We start from the raw sequence: 26,390 nt of genomic DNA on the forward strand, positions 1-26,390 counted from the left end.
AAAAGGGCTTCCTCTCAGCTCTGGGGCTCGAGGTGAATTAACCATCCACATGACTTTGTCTGGGATGATTTTGGATGCATGCCGTCAGTAGAGCCGGCTTTTCTGGACTGACTCGCAAAACGCACAAAAGGCACGACTAGAGCTGTGAAGTTGGCGGTCACTGCCTTTGAGTGGAAAGTGATAGCCATCTGTTGTCATCTGCTGTGCTGACTGTCAAAAGAAATTGATCAAATCACTACAGACCTTAAAGCAGAAAAGACATCCTTAATAGAGACGGTTTCTCTCTCTCTCTCTCTCTCTCTCTCTCGCACACACACACACGTTGGGTTTCCATGTTTTATGGGGACTTTCCATAGACAATGATTTTTATACTGTACAAATTGTATATTCTATCACTTAACCCTATCCCTACCATTAAACACAACCATCACAGAAAACTTTCTGCATTTTACTTTGTCAAAAAAAACATTCTGTTTGATGTATAAGGCTGGTGACACACTGGATGCGTGGCGTCTCAGCTGCGTGGCGTGTCCGTTTTTATTTCGGCTCCCATGTTAACAGGTTAGAGCTTGCACACTGCCTGCGTGACGCGCGTCTCAGGCGCGGCTCGAGCCGCGCGGAAAACGCGTGCATGCTAGAAATAGAACCGACGCCTATTTTTCACACGACACGCAAGCGTCTTGGAAGCGTTTCCAAGCAAAATTGAATAGGAAAAGATGTTTATATGACATTTTGACACGAATACATATTAATAAATGTCATTTTGATGTTTGAAAGTGTCTAGGGTTTGACATAAATGAAAATATTTAATGCAATTTAAAAAAATATTATCGATTTTCAAATACTGCACCTGTCAATACAGAACGGAATATTCTATAGCCTATATTGCCGTCAACACTGCTGACGTTGTCTTTGCTGCTATATTTATGTTTAACATGAAGTATAGGCCTTCCACAACTCTCTCCCCATATGTCAAATATATCACCAATGAGGCTTATCATATGTCACCTAGCAGCAGCAGCGCCGCGTCAGACACGCTTCTGGTGTGCAAAGACATGGAAAACGCCACGCACACGCCACGCAGCTGACACGCAACAGAAACGCCACGCTCACGCCACGCAGCCAGTGTGTCACCAGCCTAAGAAGTTTTCCTCATGGGGACCAAAAAAAATTACCTGGTTTCCCTACGTAGTGACATTTTTGACCTTGTTGGGACTCACAATGTAGGGAATAACAGGCACACACACACACACACGTTTGTTTTGCTATACTTGGAGGCCCTCTGTAGACGTAATGGTTGTTATACTGTCCAAACTGTATACTCTCTCCCCTTGCACTAACCCTATCCCTAAACCTATCCATCACACAAAACTTTCTGCAGTTTTACATTTTAAAAAACCCCACAATTGATTATGTTTATTAATCAATTTCCCTTGTGAGGACCAGCCAGAAATTTGGTCTTCACAAGTATAGCAAAACACGCCTCCACACACAGCTGAAAATTAACCAAACTCTAACCCTAAAATACAACTGACTTTTTCATTATTTAATGTCTTTTTTAACCAATTTTCCTTTCAAAGATGTTCTTTTGGATAATTTTTTTTTTATATATAATTGATAGATGGCTTATATTAAAATGTTATACCATTTTGTCTAATTAAATAAAAAAAATTAAATAAATGCTACGAGTGAGTTAGACATCACACTATTATAATGTACAGTATGAAAAACAGATATTCATTGTGAGATCTGGGAAATATTTATAAAATAATTATAAATCATATACAAATAAACATTCGTCCATCCATTTGCCAAGACGCTTGTCCTATGTTATGGGGATGGTACATCTAAACATAAACAGAAAAATCATAAATATAAAAAATCTAATTAAATATAAAAACAATAAATATAAAAAATACATATAAAAATAAACATCAAATAAATATTCGATATCGTCCGAGATATATCAAATATTGACCAATACTGAACAAAAACGATAACCAATATAAATCGTGGAACCCAAATTTTTACATTATTTGTCAATTGTCAAAAAACACATTGGTGCACATTGGTTGCGGTTGAGGAGATTCCCCTATGTAAAGCGCTTTGAGTGCTGAGAAAAGCGCTATGTATAATGAATTATTAAATGTGCAGTTATTTCAGTCAAAGACTGAAATCGTAAAAGTGTATTTGTCTATGAAAGTAAAAAAATGATGAGCTATATCTAACATCCATCTACTGTAAGTAGAGCTCAGCTGAACCAGACAAGGCTCATAAGCAGAATTCTACAGTTCTGCATAACTGAGTTATGCAATACTCTCGAGTAAGACCAGTCAAGTTTACAGTTTTCTCTTCAGTAAAGGGAAGAAGAAGAGGGGAACAATAGAAATGCTGTGAAATCCTGGAGAAGAGAGAGGGGTGGGATAATCTCCTCAGAACACTGAGCGGTCTGTGCGGACAAGATGTAACAATTCAAAACGCACACAAAAGGGATTTAATTGAACTTCGTAGAAATCAATAGCTCAGCTTTGGTCCATTTCATTCCATGACAGAAATCAAGACTCAAAGTGAATTTTAACTTGAGGATGCTGGGGAATGGAAAATAGAGGGAGAGGAGAGAAAGAGTGTGTGTAGAGAAGAAAGGAGTTGGAGAGACGTAAGGAAAACAGAGAAAGTGGCAGTGCTCCCAGGAAACCCCTTCAGTGGCAAATTGAAAACTTGAAAGGGAGCTGATGCACTTTGAATGAGTCTCTGTCCACGTCCCACAGCTCGAGATCATATTTAAAAAGCCAAAGTAAAATGGCTGCCTCACTTGGCAACAGCAACTCTGGAATATGACTCTTAAAGATCATTAACAAGGTCACTTTGGCAACGTGGTATAGTGCTTAGAATGCGGCATTTTACAGATATTCCTCATTCTATTTTTACAGAACTAAGAAAAATCGAGCCGATTACATCATTGTTCTATTTGCATACGGACTGCAATTGGTTGGTTAATTATGTGAGTATTCAGTATGCAAATATAGACATCTACAAAAAAACAAGACGAGCAAAGTCATGACAACAACAAAACACCTCTGATGCAGCATTTTATTTACCCAGAACCACATCCTAACATTTAAATTTACCCCAAACTTCAACATCTCCTCCCCATATATTTCCTTCAGGACAAACACATTTTCTCCCACTTTTCTGCAATTAAACCACCTAATATACTCCATCTACACATTGTTTGTAGAAAATTTCAGCCTTACATTTATGCATATTAAGTTTTTATATATATATTTTTTTATAATTTAAGAAAGCCCCGCCTCCGCTCACTCACACCAGCTCAGAGATCCACTCGATCAACTTTACTGTAGAAGACTCTGCACAATGGCAAGTGGAAATACTGGTTTAATTCAGCCATATACAGACAGTTTATACACCCATGCTAAAGTTGACTAAAAAGAGGAATAAAAAATCATCTTTTGGAAATTGAACTTAATGCCTTAATTAGGAAAAATCCAACCTTTAAGGACACCAATTTTCTTTGTGAATGAATAATGTATCGTAAATAAATAAATGTTCTTCCTTAAAATACAGGGTGCATAAGTCTGGACACCCCTATGTTAACCCTCTGGGGACCAAGCTGTTTTTGGGGTCCTTGAGATGTTCTGACATGCCTTGACATTTGTGCTTTTTTCAGTTATTTATAAACATGTTAATGGCAAAGGTGTAAATTCACTCTATATAGCACAAACAGGGCTACCATAATATGCGAGCAATGTGTATGTAGATGTTTGTATTTTTAAGAGAATAATGTTTATGCGTGGTTATTGGAAAAAATTAAAATGAAAGTTGCTGAATTAAGACCACAAAACACATATTAAATATGTGTCCACAAGACTTTTGACTAATGGATGTTGTCCCTTTGAGTTCTAGCTTCAAAATGATGTAAAAATAGTCTTGCTTTATCGTTCACAAAAAAAAAAAATACATTGATTTAAATGGTGTAAAACAGGTTTTGCTTGGAAAGCCAATATGCGAGGGGGAGGAGTAGTTTACACCTTAGATTATGAATGTCCCACCCACTCTGCATAATGAGCCATTCACTCAGGTGTGAAACTGACTGAGCCACAATGCAAGGACAAAAGATGTATTTAGAAGAAGACTTATATTGACCATTTAAGATTTCGCTTACATCTCTCTTGTAAATATGTTTTGCTATTTTATTAAAAATGTTACAATTACAACAATAATTACAATTTCAACAATATTTCAAGTGTACTCTTTCTTTGTAAAAAAAAAAAAAAAAAAGATTATAGGCCTACATTTTATCATATGTATTCATTAGTTTGAATATAGCCAACATTGGAACATCTAACATCTTAGTCTATGAATTTATTTTTGACAAAAATAGTATTTTTTTTGCAGTTTAATACGTTGCTTATACAAATACATTTTATTTCAACATATTCCAGTCGATTTTTACTCATCTCAGTAGGCTATAGCAAAGCAGTTTATTCTTTCACACACAGACGCGCGATTCATATTTAGGCTAAACAGTCTTTACAAATATGTCCCCTTCATTCATCTCACAGAAAGGCGAGTCATATTATAGAAATGCGATTCATCTTTTTGCGGTTTACATAGGCCTACACTAACGTTATTCCATAACGTTATTCCACATGTGAGAAAAGAAAACAGCCTACCTCACTCCTCAGCGGAATCTGCTCCTCATTTCAGGAGATATTGCTCCTCATCAGCACTGTTCTGAGGAATCTTTTCTCCATAAGGTAGGCTATAATGTCTCACTCGCGAGGAGTCGCGACGCGCTTTGTTTACAGCTGATGTGGGCGTTTCACAGCTCTGAAATAGTTCTCAGAATTTGCGTTTGAATAGCACGCGCTCTCCGGGGAGTGGTCACATTACTGTGAATGAGCTCGTAATGAGCTCGACAGGAGTCGCTCTCTTTTTATACAGATTACAGAAGCTGAGAATATTTGTTTTTTATATAAATGACTTCATTTAAAAGATGCGATCTCAAGCTTTATGCCCGTGGGTCTGTTTGCCTGTTTGACTGAATTTTCGCGGAGTTATAGATCATTTTCGAACGCGTTTCAAATGGGAGTTTACTGACAGAGAGAAGGCAGAAATCGCATCATGTTAATTTTTCTTTATTTGTCAAAAAGCAAAACACTTTATTTTTATTGTGAGTATACAGAAAAAAAATAGAAACTGAACAGGATCGATTGATGTATTACACGAAAATGAAAGATCAAAATTAACAGAGCATTTAGTGTTTATTTTCATTGCTAAAAAAAAAAAACGAGCAAAACGCGCGGGCGTGTTTGTGGTCCCCAGAGGGTTAAATTCCCATAGAGGCAGGCAGATTTTTATTTTTAAAAAAGGCCTTTGGAATTAAAATAGCCCCACATCATCACATAGCCTTCACCATACCTAGAGATTGGCATGGAGTACTTTCCATAAGATCATCTCTCAATGCAAATCAAACCAGCTATTAGGCTAACTGAAATAAAACCATGCCAATCTCTAGGTATGGTGAAGGCTATGTGATGATGTGGGGCTATTTTAATTCCAAAGGCCAAGGGAACATAGTTCATAGTATCCTGGATCCATGAAGTAACTGGCCTTTAAAAATAAAAATCTGCCTGCCTCTATGGGAATTTAACATAGGGGTGTCCAAACTTATGCACCCTGTATTTTAAGGAAGAACATTTATTTATTTACGATACATTATTCATTCACAAAGAAAATTGGTGTCCTTAAAGGTTGGATTTTTCCTAATTTTTTTAATTAAGGCATTAAGTTCAATTTCCAAAAGATGATTTTTTATTCCTCTTTTTAGTCAACTTTAGCATCAGTGTCTAAACCTATGCATAGCACTGTATGTTTGAACCAGAAACTGATTCAGAAGAAGAGAAAGAGTGAATTATAGGGTTGTCTACAAGTCGAGGTATCAGAATCTCTCTACAACGTCGGACAAATGCTAATTAATATGATTAGCCTTTGGCTTGACTACGTTATCAAACAGCTAATAATGTGCTGCTAATGTTACACAAACCATGTTCCCCTTCGCCACCTCAGAGTCAGGCCTTCTAACAATCAGCATCCTTAGAAACACTTTGAACAACTCTTTGAACGTCAGTGGAGAAAGACATATAGTTCATCATAACATCGTAATATACATCATATATATAATTCACCCGCTATATTGATAAATGTACCCGATTGTTCATATCAACAGAAAAATATAGCGGGATAACCTGGACTCCCCTGCTTTGCAGCATAGTAATGATGACATGCTAAAGCCCGCCCCCCTCGTGACGTGATTGGTTACAAGGTAGTTTGTGACGTAAGAGACACCGGCGATTTGGTTCACTACAGTTTTAAGGAGAAAATACTCTTCAGTGGTGTTGAACTATGAATTTGCACATGGTTTGTCTTAAAACACATTACAAACACCACATATAAACAACATTAAAAACTTGATTTTTTACCACAGGGGGACTTTAATAAAAAAGTGAACCATAAATTCAGAACCCCAACAATTTCTCTCTCCCTCTATAATGTTCCAAATGCTAATTTTAATAAAAACTTTAATGCTATTCCTTTGCTGCTGTGGCCTTGCACTGATATTCCTTTAGGAAAATGCGCATCTAACTCTTATTTTCATTCTGCTCCACTGAAGCAGAATCGCTATCATAATATAGTTACAGACAATTATAGTCATCAAATATAAATCCCACAAGGCCAGCTGAATGTGCATATACTAACAAAAAAAAGTGTCAGTTAGTATGCTAATTTCAAATAATTAAATGCAGCTGAGTAATTTGTGTATAGCAAAATAAAAAGATGTATCGTTCAAATGAATATTCCTACTTTAAAAGGGAATAGACAATAATTCTCAATAACTTTCTTTTTTAACATTTTATTCCAGGCCATGTCTAATTAAACTCTACGGTATTCGCAAATTTGAACATCTGTATTTGTAGCAAACCCAGTTGAGAAGCACTGTTTTAAGTATAAACCATTGATTTAGAAAAACTTTTTATTGTGGTCTATTTTGACAAGTTTTGAAGCCAGAGACGTATGTGAGGTCAAAATATCTTAATTTAAAACTCACGTATTGGATTTGTGGTCGAGCAGCCTGTCGTCCAGGTCCAGCAGGGCAGGCGCGTGGTGGATCAGACGGCTGTTATAATGGATGGAGTTCCTCCTAAGGGTGAGAAGACTCTGGCTGAACTTCATTCCCATCTCCTCCAGCTCCCGCGTCCCTGTCTGCAAGCCCTGCGAGGTGAAAACATTTGAGATTTAAGATTGACAGACTGATTGATGGGGGCTGTCAAACAACATTTACAGACTTGTCTCTTAATTCTGGAGCCGTTTCATGAGTGACCCTTCTGCGTTTTGCTCTGTGAAAATTTATGAAATTTAAAAGACATGAAAGTCATTGATTTAAAGAGCAAAATAACAATAAAATCAATCAAAACAAGGTTGTTAGATTCAAAACACCGAACAAAAACAGACAACAAAATTAAAATTTCAATACAAAACAAAAACAAAAATACAAACACAAACCAAATATAAAAAACAAACCAAAAGAAAAAAAACGAATAAAAAATAATAATCAATATTTAAAAATAAAATAAAAAATAAACAGACAACAAAATTAACAATTCAGATGGTAAAACTAAAGGTTTATGAAAGAAAAGTTTATTATTAGCATTATTTGTTTGCAGATGGCACTCGGTTTGATATTTCTTAATCTAGTAACATTAAGTGAGTCTTCAGAGGCCAAATATCTTGTGTGGCCACTGTATTTGCATCCTTTTGTAACACATTTGCTGAAATTTAGCTGAAAGTAGCATTTAGTCAGGTCCCAAAATGAATCTGCATTGACACCACAATGTTATTGCACACTTCCCGCTGTGCACAAACTCTCCTCTCATATAATGCACTGTTCCAGAAATAACCGTTAATGGAAATCCAGACACTAACAATATTTTCTGCCACAAGTAAACAAACACTGCACAGGCACTGAAACGTTCACGCTTTTCTAGGCACACAAACCCCAGCAATAACCCCATGAGTCCTGACTCAGTGGTTCAATGAGCTGTGGATTACTGCAGGTTAACAGAATCAATACATCTGCAGCGTCTCCATGTTTCTTCAGCGCTCCACTCACTGGTGAAGCCAAAACAAGCATCTACTCATCTACGGGATTATTCATGCTTCCATCAAATTCAAACCAAAACATCCATTATATATATTTATGATATAAAGTAAATGTCTTGAAATAAACTATAGACATTATATATATATATATATATATATATATATGTATATATATATGTATGTATGTATGTATGTGTATATATATATATATATATATATGTGTGTGTGTGTGTGTGTATATACAGCGCTATGCATAAGTTTAGACACCCATGCTAAAGTTGACTAAAAAGAGGAATAAAAAATCATTTTTTGGAAATTGAACTTAATGCCTTAATTAAACAAAATTAGGAAAAATCCAACCTTTAAGGACACCAATTTTCTTTGTGAATGAATAATGTATCTTAAATAAATAAATGTTCTTCCTTAAGATACAGGGTGCATAAGTCTGGACACCCCTATGTTAAATTCCCATAGAGGCAGGCAGATTTTTATTTTTAAAGGCCAGTTACTTCATAGATCCAGGATACTATGCATCCTGATAAAGTTCCCTTGGCCTTTGGAATTAAAATAGCCCCACATCATCACATAGCCTTCACCATACCTAGAGATTGGCATGGTTTTATTTCAGTTAGCCTAATAGCTGGTTTGATTTGCATTGAGAGATGATCTTATGGAAAGTACTCCATGCCATTCTCTAGGTATGGTGAAGGCTATGTGATGATGTGGGGCTATTTTAATTCCAAAGGCCAAGGGAACTTTATCAGGATGCATAGTATCCTGGATCCATGAAGTAACTTATGCACCCTGTATCTTAAGGAAGAACATTTATTTATTTACGATACATTATTCATTCACAAAGAAAATTGGTGTCCTTAAAGGTTGGATTTTTCCTAATTTTTTTTAATTAAGGCATTAAGTTAAATTTCCAAAAGATGATTTTTTATTCCTCTTGTTAGTCAACTTTAGCATGGGTGTCTAAACTTATGCATAGCACTGTATATATATATGTATATATATATATATATATATATATATGTATATATATATATATATATATATATATATATATATATATATATATATATATATATTTATATATTCATATATATATAAAGAGATTCAATCAAGATATTATGCATCAACTATGTGCAGTCAGTTGTTAACAGTCAAACAACATGAAAACAGTCACGATTACAACTTTTTTTTCCCCCATATCATATTGATTCTTGTCCAAATAAAGTCTTTAACCAGATGGCCTGTTTCAACATTCAGCTTTCTGTCAGATTACGCCTTTCATAACATCATAATGATTACAGATTATTTCAGCACGAAGCAGCTGCACCTGCTCGCTCAAGCATGTTATTGGCGTGTGAACGCTGCACGCTTCCCCTGAGAAAGTGTGGCAGCGAATCCCCGTGAGCCCTTCATTCACTGCAACCCTGGCCTGGTGAGATTGATCCCCGTTTGCCTGCAACGCAATCTCCATTAGAGACCATTCATTATGAGCGATCGCCGCAACCAAATCAAGCGAGAAAAAGGTGCCACAATTTTTTTTAGATGAGCCACCACACAATTTAGTCTGCATCTTTCACCCCATGTGATGCCTTCATCCAGTGCTGGGAAGACTACTTACCAATTGTAGTCCATTACTGAAGGCAAATTACATCATGGAAATTGCAGTTAGTAGCGTAATCTATTACATTACACATTTCAGGTAATATAATCAGACTACTTTTTGATTACTTCTAGATTACTTTTGACCTAACTCATTTATCACATTGAAAAGGACAATCATGTTTTTTTGTTATCAACAAATACATATGTTAGGGTTTCCCAAAATGGGATTTGTAAATTGTAAAAAAAAAAAAAAAGATCTTAGAAATTTTACATTAAAAGAAATAATATTTTTTTAAATAAAATACAACATTTATTAAAACAGATTTAATATTTAATAAGTAGATAAATATTGTATTTGATTATGCTGTTTGGCTTCTCGATTTTCTGTGTAATTAAAGCCTCCTGACTAGTGGCTGGTCTGTGTGTGCAATTCCATAAAACTGCAAGACTTTTTGAACATATATAAGCAAAAAACTTTTAAAGGGTACATTTGAAAAAAATTGGGATATTAAATGAATTCTGAATAATATACAGGCATTTTTGTGAATATTAAGCAGTCATGTATAAAGTAATCATCAATTAAAAAAAGACACTGTAATATGATTATGAGCATTGTAAAATGTAATGTAATCTAAAATGTAATGTAATCTATTACAAGTTTTTAATTTTTGGAATCTGATTACATAAACCAGATTACATATAATCAGTTACTACCCAGCACTGCTTACATCCCTTCTTTTTCTCTTCCTCTTGCTGTAGAAAAGCAAGTCTTGGTTGTGAAGTCAGCATGCCAGATGAGTCAGAAGTGAGCTAGCGTCGGCGCTAATACCTTAAGAGTCTCGCCACACTCTGGGGAAGCGGCCAAATTAATGGGAAGCTGTGTAAGGAAGAGAATGATGGGCGAGCAACACCAGGCACACCCACCTACACCTGACCTTTACGTGATCAAGAGACAGAGTACAAAAACACACACACACACACACACACAAACGTCCACGCCGTAGACACAAACTCACTCTGTCAAGACCGCCGCAAACATAAACAGACGTTTACCCGCAGCCTCCCTCCAACCGGCCAATGAGACGCTGAGGTGCTGAAAGCAGGGAGAACTGCTCAGTATGAGTGCGGCTGTGTGTTCTGGGTATCGCTCTTCAATAATTTAGAGGCAAAACGGGGGGTTACATGCGTAGAATGCATAGCGCTTGGGCTGTTTGTTCGGAGTCGAAAATCGATTCTCACCATGTTTGCATTGAGAAGGCCACACTGATCATTTCAACTGAAGGCCCTTTTAACTTCCTCTCGGATGCAATCGCTCATGTTAAAACACTTGTATGTTTAGAGAGGAAGCTGAACCCATCAATGTTTGCATCCAGATAATTGCAAATTAAGCACAGCAAAGCAACTACGTCAAAAACGTTGTCAAGAACAACCATATCTTATATAGTTTTACATAAAAAATATATGAATGAATATATATGAATATATGCTGATGAATAAAATGTTCCACAAGGAAAATGTGGAAGCAGTTATGAACAGTTCAGTAGACTGTTTGTACAACATTCAGATGATGTTTTGTGATATTTATGATTCAGAATGATGCGCATGAACCCGATCTCTTAGGATTTCAGATATTCGCACACTATATTATTAGAAAGTTCCCACACTTTCTACAGAATTAATTTTCATGACATTCAGTAATTTTTTGATGGATCATTTAAAAAAAAAAGACTGCACTCACAAAGAGTAGTTTCTAGAATTTCTTTAGAGATTTCCTGACATTTTCATATTTTTCACCACAATATACAACTTGAATAACAATACAACAGACAGACATTTGAAGGTAACTGCAGTTTGTTACTGAAACAGTCTCACATAAATTTATGTTGAATATTGGTTGTTGGCCAAGCATTCGCGTCTGCGTTTGCGTCCTTGCATAATGTGTCTGGCCTAACGGGCATCTTGGTGATGTATATGTATGCGTTTAGTGAATAAAGACATTTCCAGGCATCAGAGCTGATTAACTGATCAAAGAATGCAAGTAATTTGTTTTCAACCAGTTAACAACCGTTGATTTAACACTCGCTGAGGAACAAATAAAACAAAAATATGTCTTGCGTAATAGATGAGTCCCAAACACAGACAAATATACACACTTTGCATGCTCTTGTTTGCAAATTAGCCAATCTAAATCACTTTGTGCCTAGACTTTTTGTGTGACAGAGAGATGAAAATAATTAAATAAAAAGACGCTTGTTCACTTATGCAGCAAAGCGTTTTGGTCGGCAGGGGCATAGTCCTTGTTTATTGGAGTGACAGTTTTTCCCTTTGATAAGGCCAGAGTTGAGGAGAGCCAAGCAGGCAGCAGGAAGACTGCCAAAACCACACACAGGCATAGCAGCTATCATGCCCTTTCAGAGGGCCCAAGCCATTAGAGAGGTAAATTACCCCTCCTGATCGCTCTTATTAACTCTAAGCTAATCTCAGCGGCATACGGCTTGATCACCATGGCACTATGCCACTGAATAGACTGGAATCAATCGTAAGAAATGGCCCCGTGGCAGCAAATTAAAAAAAAAATCTCGATTTTGGAGCATTAAAGTCAAAAAGATGAAAGGGCATTCATAGGGATGTGAAACTACATCTTTTGTGTAATATAGCGTATAAAATATATTAAATATACAATAAAGTATCATGTACATTCACATATGCACATAAAAAAACAGTGCTCAATACAGTACAAACAAATCAAAATCACTCCGGTAAAGGCCCCTTGACACCAAGGATGATAACTATGAAGATAACCATACCGATAACTTTATTAGCCTCAACATCAATGCATGATGTTATTTTTATTATTCGTTCTTGATCTTGTTTTTGTCATGTCTGGAAGTATAGAAAAGAAGATCCAGCTACTATGGTGGCAGATATGCTAACAACTTGTTCAGATTAAATACTTTTCAGATATACACCTGAAATGGTGATCACTAGCAACTGTACATCTCAATTCCATAAATTACTTGCATTTTACTTTTGAACCACAGAGGGCGATAGAGAGGCCAAAGTACTGTAGTGCAACATTCACTACATTTTAATATTCCCACTAATTTAATCCACTGAATGAGTGAATAAAAATGTGTGAGCGAATTTGAGTGCACTTGAGGAGCTGCCGAACTCGACACGCCATCTTAAAAACAGCAGAAGATGTCTGTGTACATTGATCACCATTGAAAAAAATACAGCTCTTTGCAGATATCCAACAAATATATAGTCTGAACCAAAAAAAAAAAAATCTTGAATTCTATGGTTTAAGTTATGGATTTGTTAAAACATTTTTGAATGAATGAATTTAAAAAGGTGAATTTATCATGCTAACAGCTAACAACACGTTAAAGCTACTTGTCAAAAGAAGCTTCAAAAGTAGTGATGAAAGACTAATATATTGTGTCCAAATGCTAATTTAACATCTTGCAGGTATAAAATAACGCAATTTCTGCTCCTAGATGTTTAAATAGAAATTTATATGCAACAAAACGCAGGATTTCTAAATTTATGAAAAAAAATCTACATAAACTTCACTAATCGACTCGTCAAACATCCTGCCCAATTTTTTTTTTGTACATTTGAATGATTTCATTGAATGTAACATTGCTAATTAGCACATGGCATGCTAATGTCACTGTCGGCATTTCAAATGACAATGATGTATAGCATATGAACCGTCTGGTCTTGCGTCGCATCGCCCACTTACCTCCTGACATATACACACAAAACACACCTTTCTTCCTTTCTGCCTGCAATCATAAATCAATGACAAGTCACACAAATGCTAACTAGTGGCTACCTGGCCACTTTCAACCAAGAGCTTTATTTCCCCTGAGGCTTCTGTTGCTACGTCTTGTAGTTAAACATTCTAGCAGGACAATTTTTTTTTTTTTTAGCAAAGAACTCTTTGGAACTGTTTTCCAATAGAGGCCCAAGCATATCAGAGCTCTGCTAGCAAGCCTCAGTGTCATTGATGAAGTGAGTCATGATCAGAGTTACTGACTCAGCGGCTCCCTCTAGTTCTAAGCTGTAACACTGCACCACTGGAAATTACCTAACATGTGTTTCTTACACAATCCCTAGAAGAGAAACAGAGTAAAATATAGCTGCAAGCAGCAATTATCAGGGGCAAGCGCAAGAAGACGATAAGACATGCCAACATGGCTGGGAGTGTCAGACCAACTGCAGCAAGGAGGAATTAAAGACATTTAAAGAAGATTTTAGGCAAAATGGCTGAATAATCATATATACAGTCATTAAAAATATGATTTAACGGTTTATCACTTTCGACCAATAGGTGGCGCAGTTACGAAATTGAGTGAGGTGACAATGACACATACAAAGTTTGGTGTCAATATGTCAAGGCATTGCAGAGATAAAGCCTGAATAGTCATTTTGGCATCATGCCTCAACTTTGTTACTGTGGTATACGAAAACGGTTTTGTCTATCGACACGAAATCTGGAGATGATACAATTAAGATTTTGGTGAAAATCGGACAAATGGTCAAGGAGAAGTTCGAAAAAGTAGGTTTTAAAAGAAAATAAAGATGGCAGATAGGAAGTTTAGCTGACTATGACAAAAATGGTATCTATTTTTCTAACCTTCGCCTTCTAACCTTTCCCGCAAGCGGTTCTATATATAGGCTGCCATAGACTTCCATACGGAAGAAGAAGTAGTAGTCAACGATTTCAAGAGGTGCCTACGCACTTTCAGTGCTTGGCCCCTAATTAGCTACTGTTTTTCTTAGATGATCTCTGAGAAATATCTGGAATATCTCTGACAGTGGTATATTTTTTATCCCAATGCTTCTCAGTTCAAAAAGTTTTTTGGGGAAATTAAAAGTTAGTCAAATTGCAGAAACTGCTCAGAAAAATCTATTTATTTTGCTATTCTAGCATGATAAGATTTACTGCATATTATTATTAGCATTTTATCATTACTGGCAGTAATTTTGTAATGTTTTTGTTAATTTTAAAATCAACAAATGAGCAAAACAAATTTCTTGCTAAATGCTAAATAATAAAGTATATATAAAATAATAAATAATTTCATCTTTCATGAAGTCCTACATAAGCCGTGTTTCGTTGGGAGTGAAAGTCTAAAGAGAGTCAGGGTTGGTTTTGATCGACCATATGTTTCCTGTGGCCCCTGGAGTTTCAGCTAGAAACTGTTAAAGATTGATAATCATAAACTAAGTGGAATTATTAAAGATGATGTTAAAATTAAGCTCATGCAAACATCATCTGTTTATTCAAGCGGGACACATCCAGTAAACATCACTCTTTCAAATCACATTCCATAAATATGGTTTGTACATTGTGCCTAAAACATAACAAATAGTCTCAAATCTATTACTCTGAGACAAAATGAGTTCTTAGTTCCTGAACCTTCTTTACAAAATTCTCCTTTAAACAAAAAGCCAAATTAGAAAGCTGTGATTGCATTTGAATTATTTTCTTCCGAAATGTTAATAATCAGAGACACTAAGGAAGAGCCATTGTATCTCGTTTTTATCCAAGTGCATATGGGATTGACGACTTTTAAAAACATTATATTCTTTTTCACAGTCAAGTATACAGTATCAATGTTAATATCCATTTCATTTTAATAATATATATTTATATTTTATTATTTTTGAAGTAAAAAATGTTGTATAATTTAAATAAACAATAACAATGAAAATACTTTATTATCAATAATAATAAATAAACAAATATATTTATTATTTATTTACTCATTTTCTATACAATTTATGCTAACTAACCTTCGTTGTATGTCATAACGTTTGTTTTAAATATTTCAAAATCCTAAAATGTTGTTTATTTGCAGATTTTGAAACACATTATGGACTTTTTAACCCCACTGTATTAAAAAAAAGTGCAGACAGCTTTTTTTTAACTTACTTGGACATGTCTATCTGTTTGTGTGTGTGTGTGTGTGTGTGTGTGTGTGTGTGTGTGTGTGTGTGTGTACATTATGGTCACCCATTTTTAGCATATAAGTCATATTAAATTATGTTTTTTGAAAATGTAAAAATGCATACATTTTTCTGTGATGGGTTAGGTGATAGCATATACAGTTTATACAATATAAAAACCATTATGTCTATGGAATGTCCCCAAAAACATGCAAACCCAACAAGTGTGTGTGTATGTGTGTGTGTGTGTGTGCGTGTGTTTGCTTGTTTTTCTATCCCGGTGGGGACTTCAACCTGAATGCACACTGACTCATGGGGACTCATAAATTGAGGTCCCCATGCAGACACAAGCTTGTAAATCATACAGAATACGTTTTTTTGAAAATGTAAAAATGCAGAAAGTTTTCTGCGATGGGTAGGTATAGGGATAGAGTTAATGTAAGGGGAGAGAATATACAGTTTGTACAGTATAAAAACCTTTACGCCTATGGAGAGTCCCCACAAAGATAGTGAACCAGACGTGTGTGTGTGTGTGTTCACGTGGTGTGCATCAGTGTGAAATGAATCCTCATTTAAAATCCATGCTCTCTTCCAGTAGACCAGGCAACTGACATTTCCTCTCATAGTCCTGCATGACGGCATCATTTAAAATCAGCTACTGATGAATAGTGAATGGAAACAGAGATCCGATTCTAAAAGCTGGACCTGCAGCAATGATTTAGAGAGGTCTGTGGTGTTCATCGTTTGAAGTGCTAGCTTTCCCTTCACCTTGGAGAACACTGAGATGGAGACGCTGGAGGCATCCAGAACATCTAAGCGCATATCACACAACCAAGAGAGAGGGATATTACATATATATTTTATCTTAATATATAAATGATATTTATATCATACATATATATGTTAATTTTATTATTCATTTTATTTATTTACATTACATATACATTTTAATTTAATTTTAATTCTTTATTCACAATATGATATATGAATGTATGTAATTGTATGAAAATAATATGTATATAACTTGTAAATCATTTCATTTTTATTTTATTATTATAATTATTTTTTATTATATATATATGAAGACCTCCAATGCAAAAGCCTCTAAAAGCCACCTCTGTCAAAAAGGAGATAATAATATTGAGTGAATGCTCTCTGCACATATTCTAAATTTATCAAATACTTTCACTTCAAACTCACTAAATCCCAGCCTCAGCCCATTCAGAAATGCCGGTATTAGGGTAGAAACCTATACATAAGAGCCTGATAAAAATGTTAATATTAAACAAAAACTTTAGACGGACTAAGAGGCTTTTGCATCTGAAGTCTTCATATATATATATATATATATATATATATATATATATATATATATATATATATATATATATATATATATATATATATATAGGGTGAATTCAGGTTGATTGTGACACTTTTTTCCAGTCATCTCAATGGCAAAAAGTGTCCCAATCAACCTGAATTCACCCTATATATATATATATATATATATATATATATATATGAAGACTTCAGATGCAAAAGCCTCTTAGTCCGTCTAAAGTTTTTGTTTAATATTAATTTTGTTTAATATATACCTGCAAAAAGCTCTTGCATGGTGCAACCACAGATTAAACTTTTCCATAGACTCATCTTTGGCGTATAATTTAATGGAAGTTCTCAGCTGATTGTCAGACCTGCACACTCAGCACAGTCAATGTCCTCAGTTTGCTGCGCCTTGCAAAATATTGCCGTGGCCATAATTAAAAGCCGTCCTTTGATATTAATCACATATTATGAGAGTTGCTTTAATCAATTTGCAAACATCAAATTACTGTCTCGAGCATATGTTCCTCAAAATGGCTGTAGCCATCATTATTTCTTTCTTTTTTTAAGAGATCCAATTAAATTTCTGGAAATCGTATGGGTCATAACTCCACTTACTGTCCTGAAATACAATTATCAGATCAGTCATCGTCTAGGAAAAGCCTCTCAGTGGCAGCCATAGAGCAGCCCATCCAAACAGTCAATCTGATTCATGTCTCCAGCCTGTCGCAGTTGATCCACAATTCACCTTGTATGACACATTTATCCCAAAGTGAACATGAAACTGAACTCACAAGCCATTTTCCTTCTAGAATATCACATATTTTTGCAGTATGGGATACGATTTGAATTGACTCGATAAGTAAAAAAAAATACATGTCAGAACAGAGCCAGGTGATTGGAGGGATTAGGCCAAAATCTTGGTCTTGATGATGTCAGCCATGAAGGAAAGTTACTTCAGATGATGAAACTTTTTTTTTATTTGGACTAATGTGCACTGATGAATCGTGCACATATAGACACATATATATATATATAACTTCATGAAATGAAAAGCAATGTCTGCGCTGAAGCTCTGTTTTCAAAGTTTCTCCAACCTTCAAACAAACTATGCCAAGTCTAAATATCTGACATTGAATCAGACAGTATTTACAGCCTATTACATGTAAATTTTAAGTTGAGGAGATAAATTACCCACTAAAAAATGTTCCAAGTTTGCTGCAAACTCCCTGTAGGCTCACTAAGCTAAAATTCAAACTTTGCTTCACAGTTTCGTTTCGAGACAAAAGTGTTTATCCTAGCTGCGACTAAATTGAACCTAATCAGAATGTAGCACTCGGCATACTTAATTAAACGAACTTTGTACCAATTTCATCACGCCTCTCGTTTATCTTAATCCACGTGTTTCCTCAAAAAAACGACAATAGCTGATTAAGTTTCGAAGAGAAAGAAGTGCAAAGGAAAGGAAGTGGGGAATTTCATTCGGCAGTCTGAAATTGCAAAGCTAAGGTGATTAAAGGTGCCGTCTTTGTGATGCAAATGAGATTCCTTTTGAAGATTATCCTTCGTTTGGCAAAAGACACCACTGCTTTGAGTGGGAGACCGTCAGAAAAGGTCCTACCGGTGTCATTGGCAATCTGGGAAAATGGATAAGTTTCACTTCCTTTTCAGTCCAGAGCAAAAAAAAAAGCTTGCCGCCCAAAGCTCAGATTTAGTAAGATGTTTCTTTTATGGTACAGGTGTAGCTGTCTATCTGATCAGGGATTCGGCTAGGCAGTGATGACATTTCAGAGACAGCGTTACTCCGAATGACCTGGGCTCTGATTTACTGACTGAGAACGTAATTAAGCTTCGCTCCATTCCCGAATCCCAGAGCTCGTCTGAGCTGCTAATTGGCATGAATTAGCTGTGAACAGAGGGAGTTTCTATCCACTCCCCACTCTTTTCTCTCACTCTTTTTTTTTTTTTTACGTTCCCACTCACACTAACTCACATTAAGGGACCCGGAGAGGGCTCACTTGAATTGGCTCCACAGTCTAATGGTCTGCCAGGTTCCTGACATCGGCAGTGAATATTAGTACAGACTTTTTAATCAAGAGACTCTCGGGCTGCCGCCCATTGCTAAAAGTACATGTACCAAAACATCTGGCCTGCCAGCTGCGCTTGTATGCCCCGCTCGTAATGAAATGTCTGATTTTCTGATCCATTAGTCCAAATCTATACACATTTAGAAACTCATGCGTCCTGCATATTGTCCGATACGCTCTTCAAACACCAACAGGGATGCGGATTAGTCTGACAATGGACATTCGGATAGGTTCGGAAACACAATAACTGACTTTAAATGACTTACAGTTATAAATCGAATAAAATATACATTTATACATCAAAACTATATACAATATTAATTATAAAATAATAATAAATATAAAAAAATTATGTTAATTGTGTTTTTTTATTTGTATTTAATTTAAAATCCAATTACATTCTCTCTCTCTCTCTCTCTCTCTCTCTCTCTCTCTCTCTCTCTCTCTCTCTCTCTATATATATATATATATATATACATTATATATACATAGTGTGTGTATTTATTTATTATTATAAATATTACAGTATTTAATATTATATATTATATGTATCAATACACTGTCTTTTTTAGTTGCTGAAATATTGAGTACATAAACAGATTTGTTTTTGAGAGACCAAGGCTGTTCCACACACTACTGTTTTGAAAGAAGAAAGCAAAGTGGATCTAACCAGCACAGTGAGAGACATGGACGTTCCAGATGCACAACAAGACAAGGAGTACATCAGAGACTACAGTCTGAGAAACAGACCCCTGACTGGTGCTTGGCTGGCAGCTTCATTGAACAGTACAAACTAAACATCAACAGTCAGGAGAAGACTCCAAAAATGTTTGGGCAGACTGCCAGAGAAGATCTAACACTGACACATAAGAAAAAAAAAGTGTTATTGAGCAAAATAACAAAAATTGGATGGTAAACAATTATGGATGGATAACTCTAAGGTCTTGTTAGTCAATCCTGTCTTACTGAGAAAGAATAGGGCTGTTCTCACCTGTCCACCTGCTAGCTGGCACAGATCCTGTCTGTTTTATTTGAGCTACAAGTCCCATTTTGACTGGGAATAAGAGATTAAACTTAATAAAATGTCTTCCTCAAGAGCTGACATTCTCCTATCAGACATTTCTCCTCAACCATTAGCACTTTCTGAAAACATTTTTCTTACTTGCAAAACCTTTAGAGGTGCAATCCATGGTCAAGAGTAATTCGGCACCCTGTCCTTTATTAAAGGGCTGCCAGATCTCCCGGAACGTTCACAAATGTCACCGCGTTAGAATCACTCTACTTTGACTAAATCCCATCTGCCAGTATCGCTAATATTACCAAGTTTGGCCTGTACAACATGACTGTTTGCTTAGCTAGCTAAGTACCAAACTAAGTCCTTTTAAGGCAAGGCAGTTCACTCAGTGGCCATCTTGGGTAATGTCCCCAGGTAGCTATTTTCTATATATTTTCGAGCTACTTCCTATACAATTGTACAATTTGTCAAAATAATTTAGCATTAACAAATATCAAATTAGCAATAAAATCAAAATGCATTTTTGTTCCATCTGTTTCTTATACTGTACTTGGTACCAAACCAGGCAAAAACTCTGCATAAAAGTGAAAAAAATAAAATAAATAAAAATAAAATAAACCTTCTGGAAGTTAATTCTCAGGGAAGCTGATACGCAGGTATCTAGGCTACGATCAGAAAACCGCATGTGGCTAAATAAGCAGGTTAATGAATGATTATTAAACTTGTAGATGGGGCGAGGATGAGTAGATAATGAATACCTGGGAAAACGAGGGATGGTCCCTCAGACAGCATCATTAGAGAAGAGGATGGCTGTGGGAAAGCCAGATGGAGAATGCCAAGGGATAAAAAGAAGGTCAGATTTAAGCTAGGCGCTTGCAGCTAATCTGATTAAAAATGGAGTATGGTATGTTTCAGCCACATTAAAGGGATAGTTCACCCAAAAATGAAAATTTTGTCATTTACTCACCCTCAAGTTGTTCTAAATCTGTATGAGTTTCTTTGTTTTGTTGAAAGCAAAAGAAGCTATTTTGAAGAATGCATGTAACCAAACAGTTGCTGTTTTCCATTGACTTCCATAGTATGAAAAATAAATACTATGGGACCAGAAACTATTTGGTTGCCAACAATATCTTCTTTTGTGTTCATTAGAACAAAGAAACTCATACAGATTTAGAACAGCTTGATGACAGAACTTAATCAAGTTGGCGAACTATCCCTTTAAAAAGTTACATTGTATGAATGTGTGGAAGCCTCTAATACTTTTCTCCATCACTTGATCATCATTAGTGAATGAGATGGCGATCTTTGTACTAAAATTCTGCACGCAAAAGTGGCACAACCGTTTCGTGAACCCTCTGACGTTTATCGAAAAACTACAAAGTACAGGGAAGTAAAACAGTTCATTCACTAAACCGTGTATTCGACTGACCCTTTCATCTAAAATGGCTAACCTTGTAGATGCCCTGATTGCAGCCGTTGTAAGTGCTTTCCATGGTGTAGCTTCGGAGAACACCGATCTCCCTCCAAACGACCACCCGCGCTGTGGACGCCCGAGACTTCTCCACCAGATAGTTGCAGTTGTTGAAGGAGAATGCAGGTGCTATTCTGTCCAGAGTTTTTGCGATGGTCTGTCGATACAAACAATGCATACGGTTTGAAAAAGTATCATGCATTTCATTGTATTTGCATTTTTATTCCACTGTTTTTAGTTCTAGTTTTGTGTATATTTAGTTTAAGAGACTATTTTGCATAGACATCAGACAGACAGCAGCCAGCGATGCCATATTTTTCGCATTACAGATTCCACAGATTTACATACACATATCCCTATCCTTTAACTCAATTCGTCACAGCCTGTATGTTGGGGAGAAACTTCCTTGGGCACTAAACTATTATTGAGATCTCACTCAGTTTTGTAACACTGACAAATCAACTTTGATTCTAAAATAGAAGTAATAAAAATATAAATGAATGAGAACGAACATATAGTAAAGACTATAGAGTTGTGAAATTAATGTGAATAAGATCCACTATCAGGCAAAAGTTTGGGGTTAGTAAGATTTTTTTAAGACTTAAATATTTTTATTCACCAAAAATGTATTTAACTGATCACAAGTGACAGTAAAGACATTTATAATGTTACAAAACATGAAAAACTAAAGATTATGGTTTCCACAAAAATAAAGTAGCACAACTGTTTTCAACATTAATCATAAGAAATGTTTCTAAAAAAGCAAATCAGCATAATAAGATGATTTCTGAAGGATCATGTGACACTGAAGACTGGAGTATGTCATCACAGGAATAATTTACGTTAAAATACGTTACGTTTGATCATTTCAGGAGAATTTGATAAGAAATGTTCACATTTTTGATTGCAGACTGGTTTCTTGGCAAATCTGAGCACAGTTTGAGACATTATTTAGACTTGGGTCTGTTTGAAAATCATCGATGTGACGCAAATCACAGCCAATCAGAACATATTATGTTTAATATCCACTTGGCCAATGAGATTTTTCTATGGGCAGAACCAAGCGCAATGACATGGTAACAAAAACCAAGAAATCTACAAAAATCGTCAAGGGACAAAAACAAAAATTCACCACTTTCCCCCTTTTTATCTTATTATCATCCAGGAGAAACATTTGAGATATTAAAGATGATCTCATTCTCATGTATGAATGTCTTTGTTATAGGCAGTAAGTGTACCCTGTATCCCGGGTCTTCTTTTAGGGAGGCCGTGTTAATGGGAGATCCAGACTGCCACAGGGTTTCCTTCATACTGCAGCCGTACAGAAACACATTCTTCTTCCTGGAGTGACCGTGGTAATCGCAAAACACCTGTGGGATGTGATAACACAGCAGTTTTTCAAAAGACATAGAGCGAAAATGGCAAGATTGTGTTGTATTTGTGCATCTGTGTGCGTGAATAACAGCCAAGGACAAGGAGGTCAAACATCAGGTGGAAACAAAACGTCTTGTTTTCGCTTTCCTGACATGACAGCAACACAGCGTTAACTTTAGGCCGAGCGCAACATAATTCATCTCGTGACAAGACACATATACGTGTAAGATGAGGGGAATAAAACGCTAGACAATGCATTGAGTTTAGACTCTAATTCAAATGTTGTCTCTTGTTACCACTAATTGGTTGACAGTGCATGTCAGCTTTTTGTAAAGGCTCAACAAGAAGACTCCATCCTCATTCATTAACTGCACAAGTCACAATTTTTTACATTGTAGGTTTTAGAGAAATGACAACGTTCCTTAGACCAGGTACGCTGCATAATTATTACTGTGATCAATTATGAACTGTGGCATAATTGATATGTAAATCTGACTAATTGTGTCAAAGTATTCGCTAATGTTCTTCGCAACAGGTCAGTACCACTCAATTACAGGCCTGCCAATGGTCGTTTCTGAATAATTTTTTATTCACTTAATTGCATAATTTATTTTAAGATAAATATTTTAACATTCCATCAGTTCCAGACCGTTATTTTATTTAATTTTTTTTGGCAAGCATCAGTTTGGGTTGTACTGGAATGTTACTTAACCATCTTTAATAGTGTATTCTCTCAAAAGTGTTGGCGAACCTACTTCAGTTGCTTTGTTTTTCCTCCCTGACTTGCATAGATAGGGCAATGGGTCCATTACTCCATTTCCTGAGAAGCTTCTTTTGAAAAAGGACAGGGGGTGGAAAGGGACGGAGGTAAAGATAGACGCTATTCTTTAGTGCTTTAACAGCATCAGAAGAAGCTCAAAGGAACTGGACAAGACTCTATGAATAGACCTGACTAAAAATAAAAAAGCTCTTAATTTTGTTAGGAGACATGAACTAGAGGTCATCTAAAACTCTGTGACTCTTTCTGCAAAATATATAGTTTTGGCAGTAGGTGGCAGTTGTGACTGTCTTCATTAGTAAGACATTCAAAAACTTTATGAGTGTATTATTACATAATTTACTCAACTGATTCACTCAAAATGCAGATTCCTTCAGGAACAAAACTAGTGAATCTTTATGAGTGAATCATTGAATCCTTTAATCAAATGATTCATTTCAAACATTAATTCTGGAAAGAAACAAGTGACATTTATCATTTATACAACTGATTTGCTCAAAATGCTGATTACTCCATGTGTCCCAATTTGCATTCTATACACCCGAAATAGTATTCTGGATTATTAATCTTGAATGCTATATAGGGCAGATAGTATAAAATTGAGGAAAAAGGGACTGTCTTTATCAGCTGTTTAATCATCTACTTTACTGATTCTATCAAAAAGCTGTTTCATCTGGGATTCATTCAAAACCTTGAAGCAGTTTTAAGTCGAACACACCAATTGTCTTCATGAGTGTGTGATTGAATCCTTTAATCAAGTGTTTCATTCAAAAACATTCATTCATTCAGGAACGAAACAAGTGACTGTCTGAGAGTGAGTCACTGAATCCTTTACTCAACTAATTTAATTCAAAAACACTAAATAATTTATGCAATTCGAGAGTTATAGAACTATACCCCTGTCCGTCGTCTTGTCATTGAATTATTAAATAATCTGATAACCCTCGTTTCAATTTATCAGTTGGCTGAGGCAAATTAATAATTTAGTAACTAAATTTAAAACTAAATCTTTGTAAGTGAGGTGCAATGGTAAAATATCTATTCTACTCTTCTTAAAAAATATATATCTTAATTAGTCACTCATTTAAGTCAGTCTTTCTGACATGATTTCATCACATGTAATACAGTTCATTTAATTAATTTAATTTAATTTAATTCATTTCTGATCAACACTGAAGTGCTTAGATCCACAGAGGTCTCATTCTTCAGTCTGTATGGTCTAATATCCAAATGGGTCGTACCCAACACACATTTATGGATTTGGTCGCCCCTGACCTGCATTTAGAAGCGGAAAGCTTCAAGATCATGGAGCAATTTCCGGCGGGCCCCTCATGGAACTTTAGGACTCAATAGGTCAGTTACAGTGCAGTGAGATTTAATGGAAACTTACCAGAGGAGTCCTGCCTATGCTGTTGAGGTAATAGAGGAAACCTTTGGTGTGGTAAATTGTGGGGCTTAAATTAGGGTCCGGCTTCAGCCACTGTCTGTTGAGATCCTCAGCGGTGAGAGAACAGCGATTACTGAAATAAATGAAAAGAAGAGAGATTAAAAAGAACAGAAAGCCAACTTTAAACTAACTAAAAGTCCTATTTGGATTTTATGAGCACTTTAACGATTTTCCAGGGATCAAAGTAACATCAAAAACCATCTGAATTTAGAATCCAATATCTGATTCAGCGTACCTGTCTGTTTTAAGACAAGATAACCAATCTGACTCTCTCTGTACTTGTCTGTGTACCTGTGTGAATATTAAAACCAGTGCAATTGTGACGTTCCCATATCAGCGTCTTCCTTTACAGGTTACTGAAAGGTCGCCGGTGAACAGAGCTATCTAGCGCACCACACAACCAGTCTGTTGATGAGAGAGCGAGCAGCAGCTGAGCTTTATCTCCAGACAAAATCCTACTGGCATTTGGAGGCAGCTTGCCAACTATAGACTCCCCCACATTCAGTCCCTGAAAGCCAATTACAAGACACAATGTTCAAACATTAACAAATTGATAGGCCGCGTTTGAAATGGCTGAGCGAGACAGTTGCTCTCTGATCCGTGTGATGATTTCTCTGCATCGTTCTTGATCTGGAATGAGCTAAAGCCTGTAATATTTTAGTAAAACACAATCGGCACCTGAAAATAAATATTCTGCATCAAAAAATTCGGGCTTTTCATCAAATTCTGTGGTTGTTTTCACAGACATTGATAATGGTTGTGCAAAAACAAAAGATGGAAGCTGCAGTCTTTTTTGCCTCTGAACAGTTTGTTCAAACAGACTTTTTCTAAGGATATTAGCGATTAAACTAAGATGCTGTTAGATGTATTAGAAATGAAAGGAAAAGCAGAACCGCATGACTATAAATACAACCCTCTGAAAAGCTGTGGCTCGGTGCTGAATAAGTTTGAGCAAAAAGCCAGAATCTCCAGAGACTTTCATGATAAACAAAAATGGCATATTCAAGGGGTCTGGAGACAAGGAAATTACTGTATTTTGTAGGCGACAAAACACGGCCAGTTTCCAATGTACCCCAGGGGGCAGCAAAGTGGAAACGGCAAGAAAATTGTTCCTCCTAAAAGCTGTCTATAGT

The 26,390-nt window shown here is 36.0% G+C and overlaps 1 protein-coding gene across 2 annotated transcripts in view; it reads right to left on the reverse strand.

Annotated features, from left to right (window-relative positions):
* The window catches only part of agbl1 (AGBL carboxypeptidase 1), a 209,140-nt gene that overhangs the window by 17,684 nt on the left and 165,066 nt on the right, over positions 1–26,390 (reverse strand). For both annotated transcript variants that reach the window (XM_084095188.1, XM_084095189.1), the window contains 4 exons: positions 25,201–25,330; positions 22,897–23,028; positions 21,639–21,815; positions 7,130–7,293 (listed from right to left, as the gene is read on the reverse strand). In XM_084095188.1, coding sequence (XP_083951314.1) covers positions 7,130–7,293; positions 21,639–21,815; positions 22,897–23,028; positions 25,201–25,330 — 603 coding nt within the window. The remainder of the gene's footprint in view (positions 1–7,129; positions 7,294–21,638; positions 21,816–22,896; positions 23,029–25,200; positions 25,331–26,390) is intronic.

This window comes from Abramis brama, assembly GCF_963993115.1.
Source record: "Abramis brama genome assembly, chromosome: 20".
Classification (NCBI taxonomy): Eukaryota; Metazoa; Chordata; class Actinopteri; order Cypriniformes; family Leuciscidae; genus Abramis; species Abramis brama.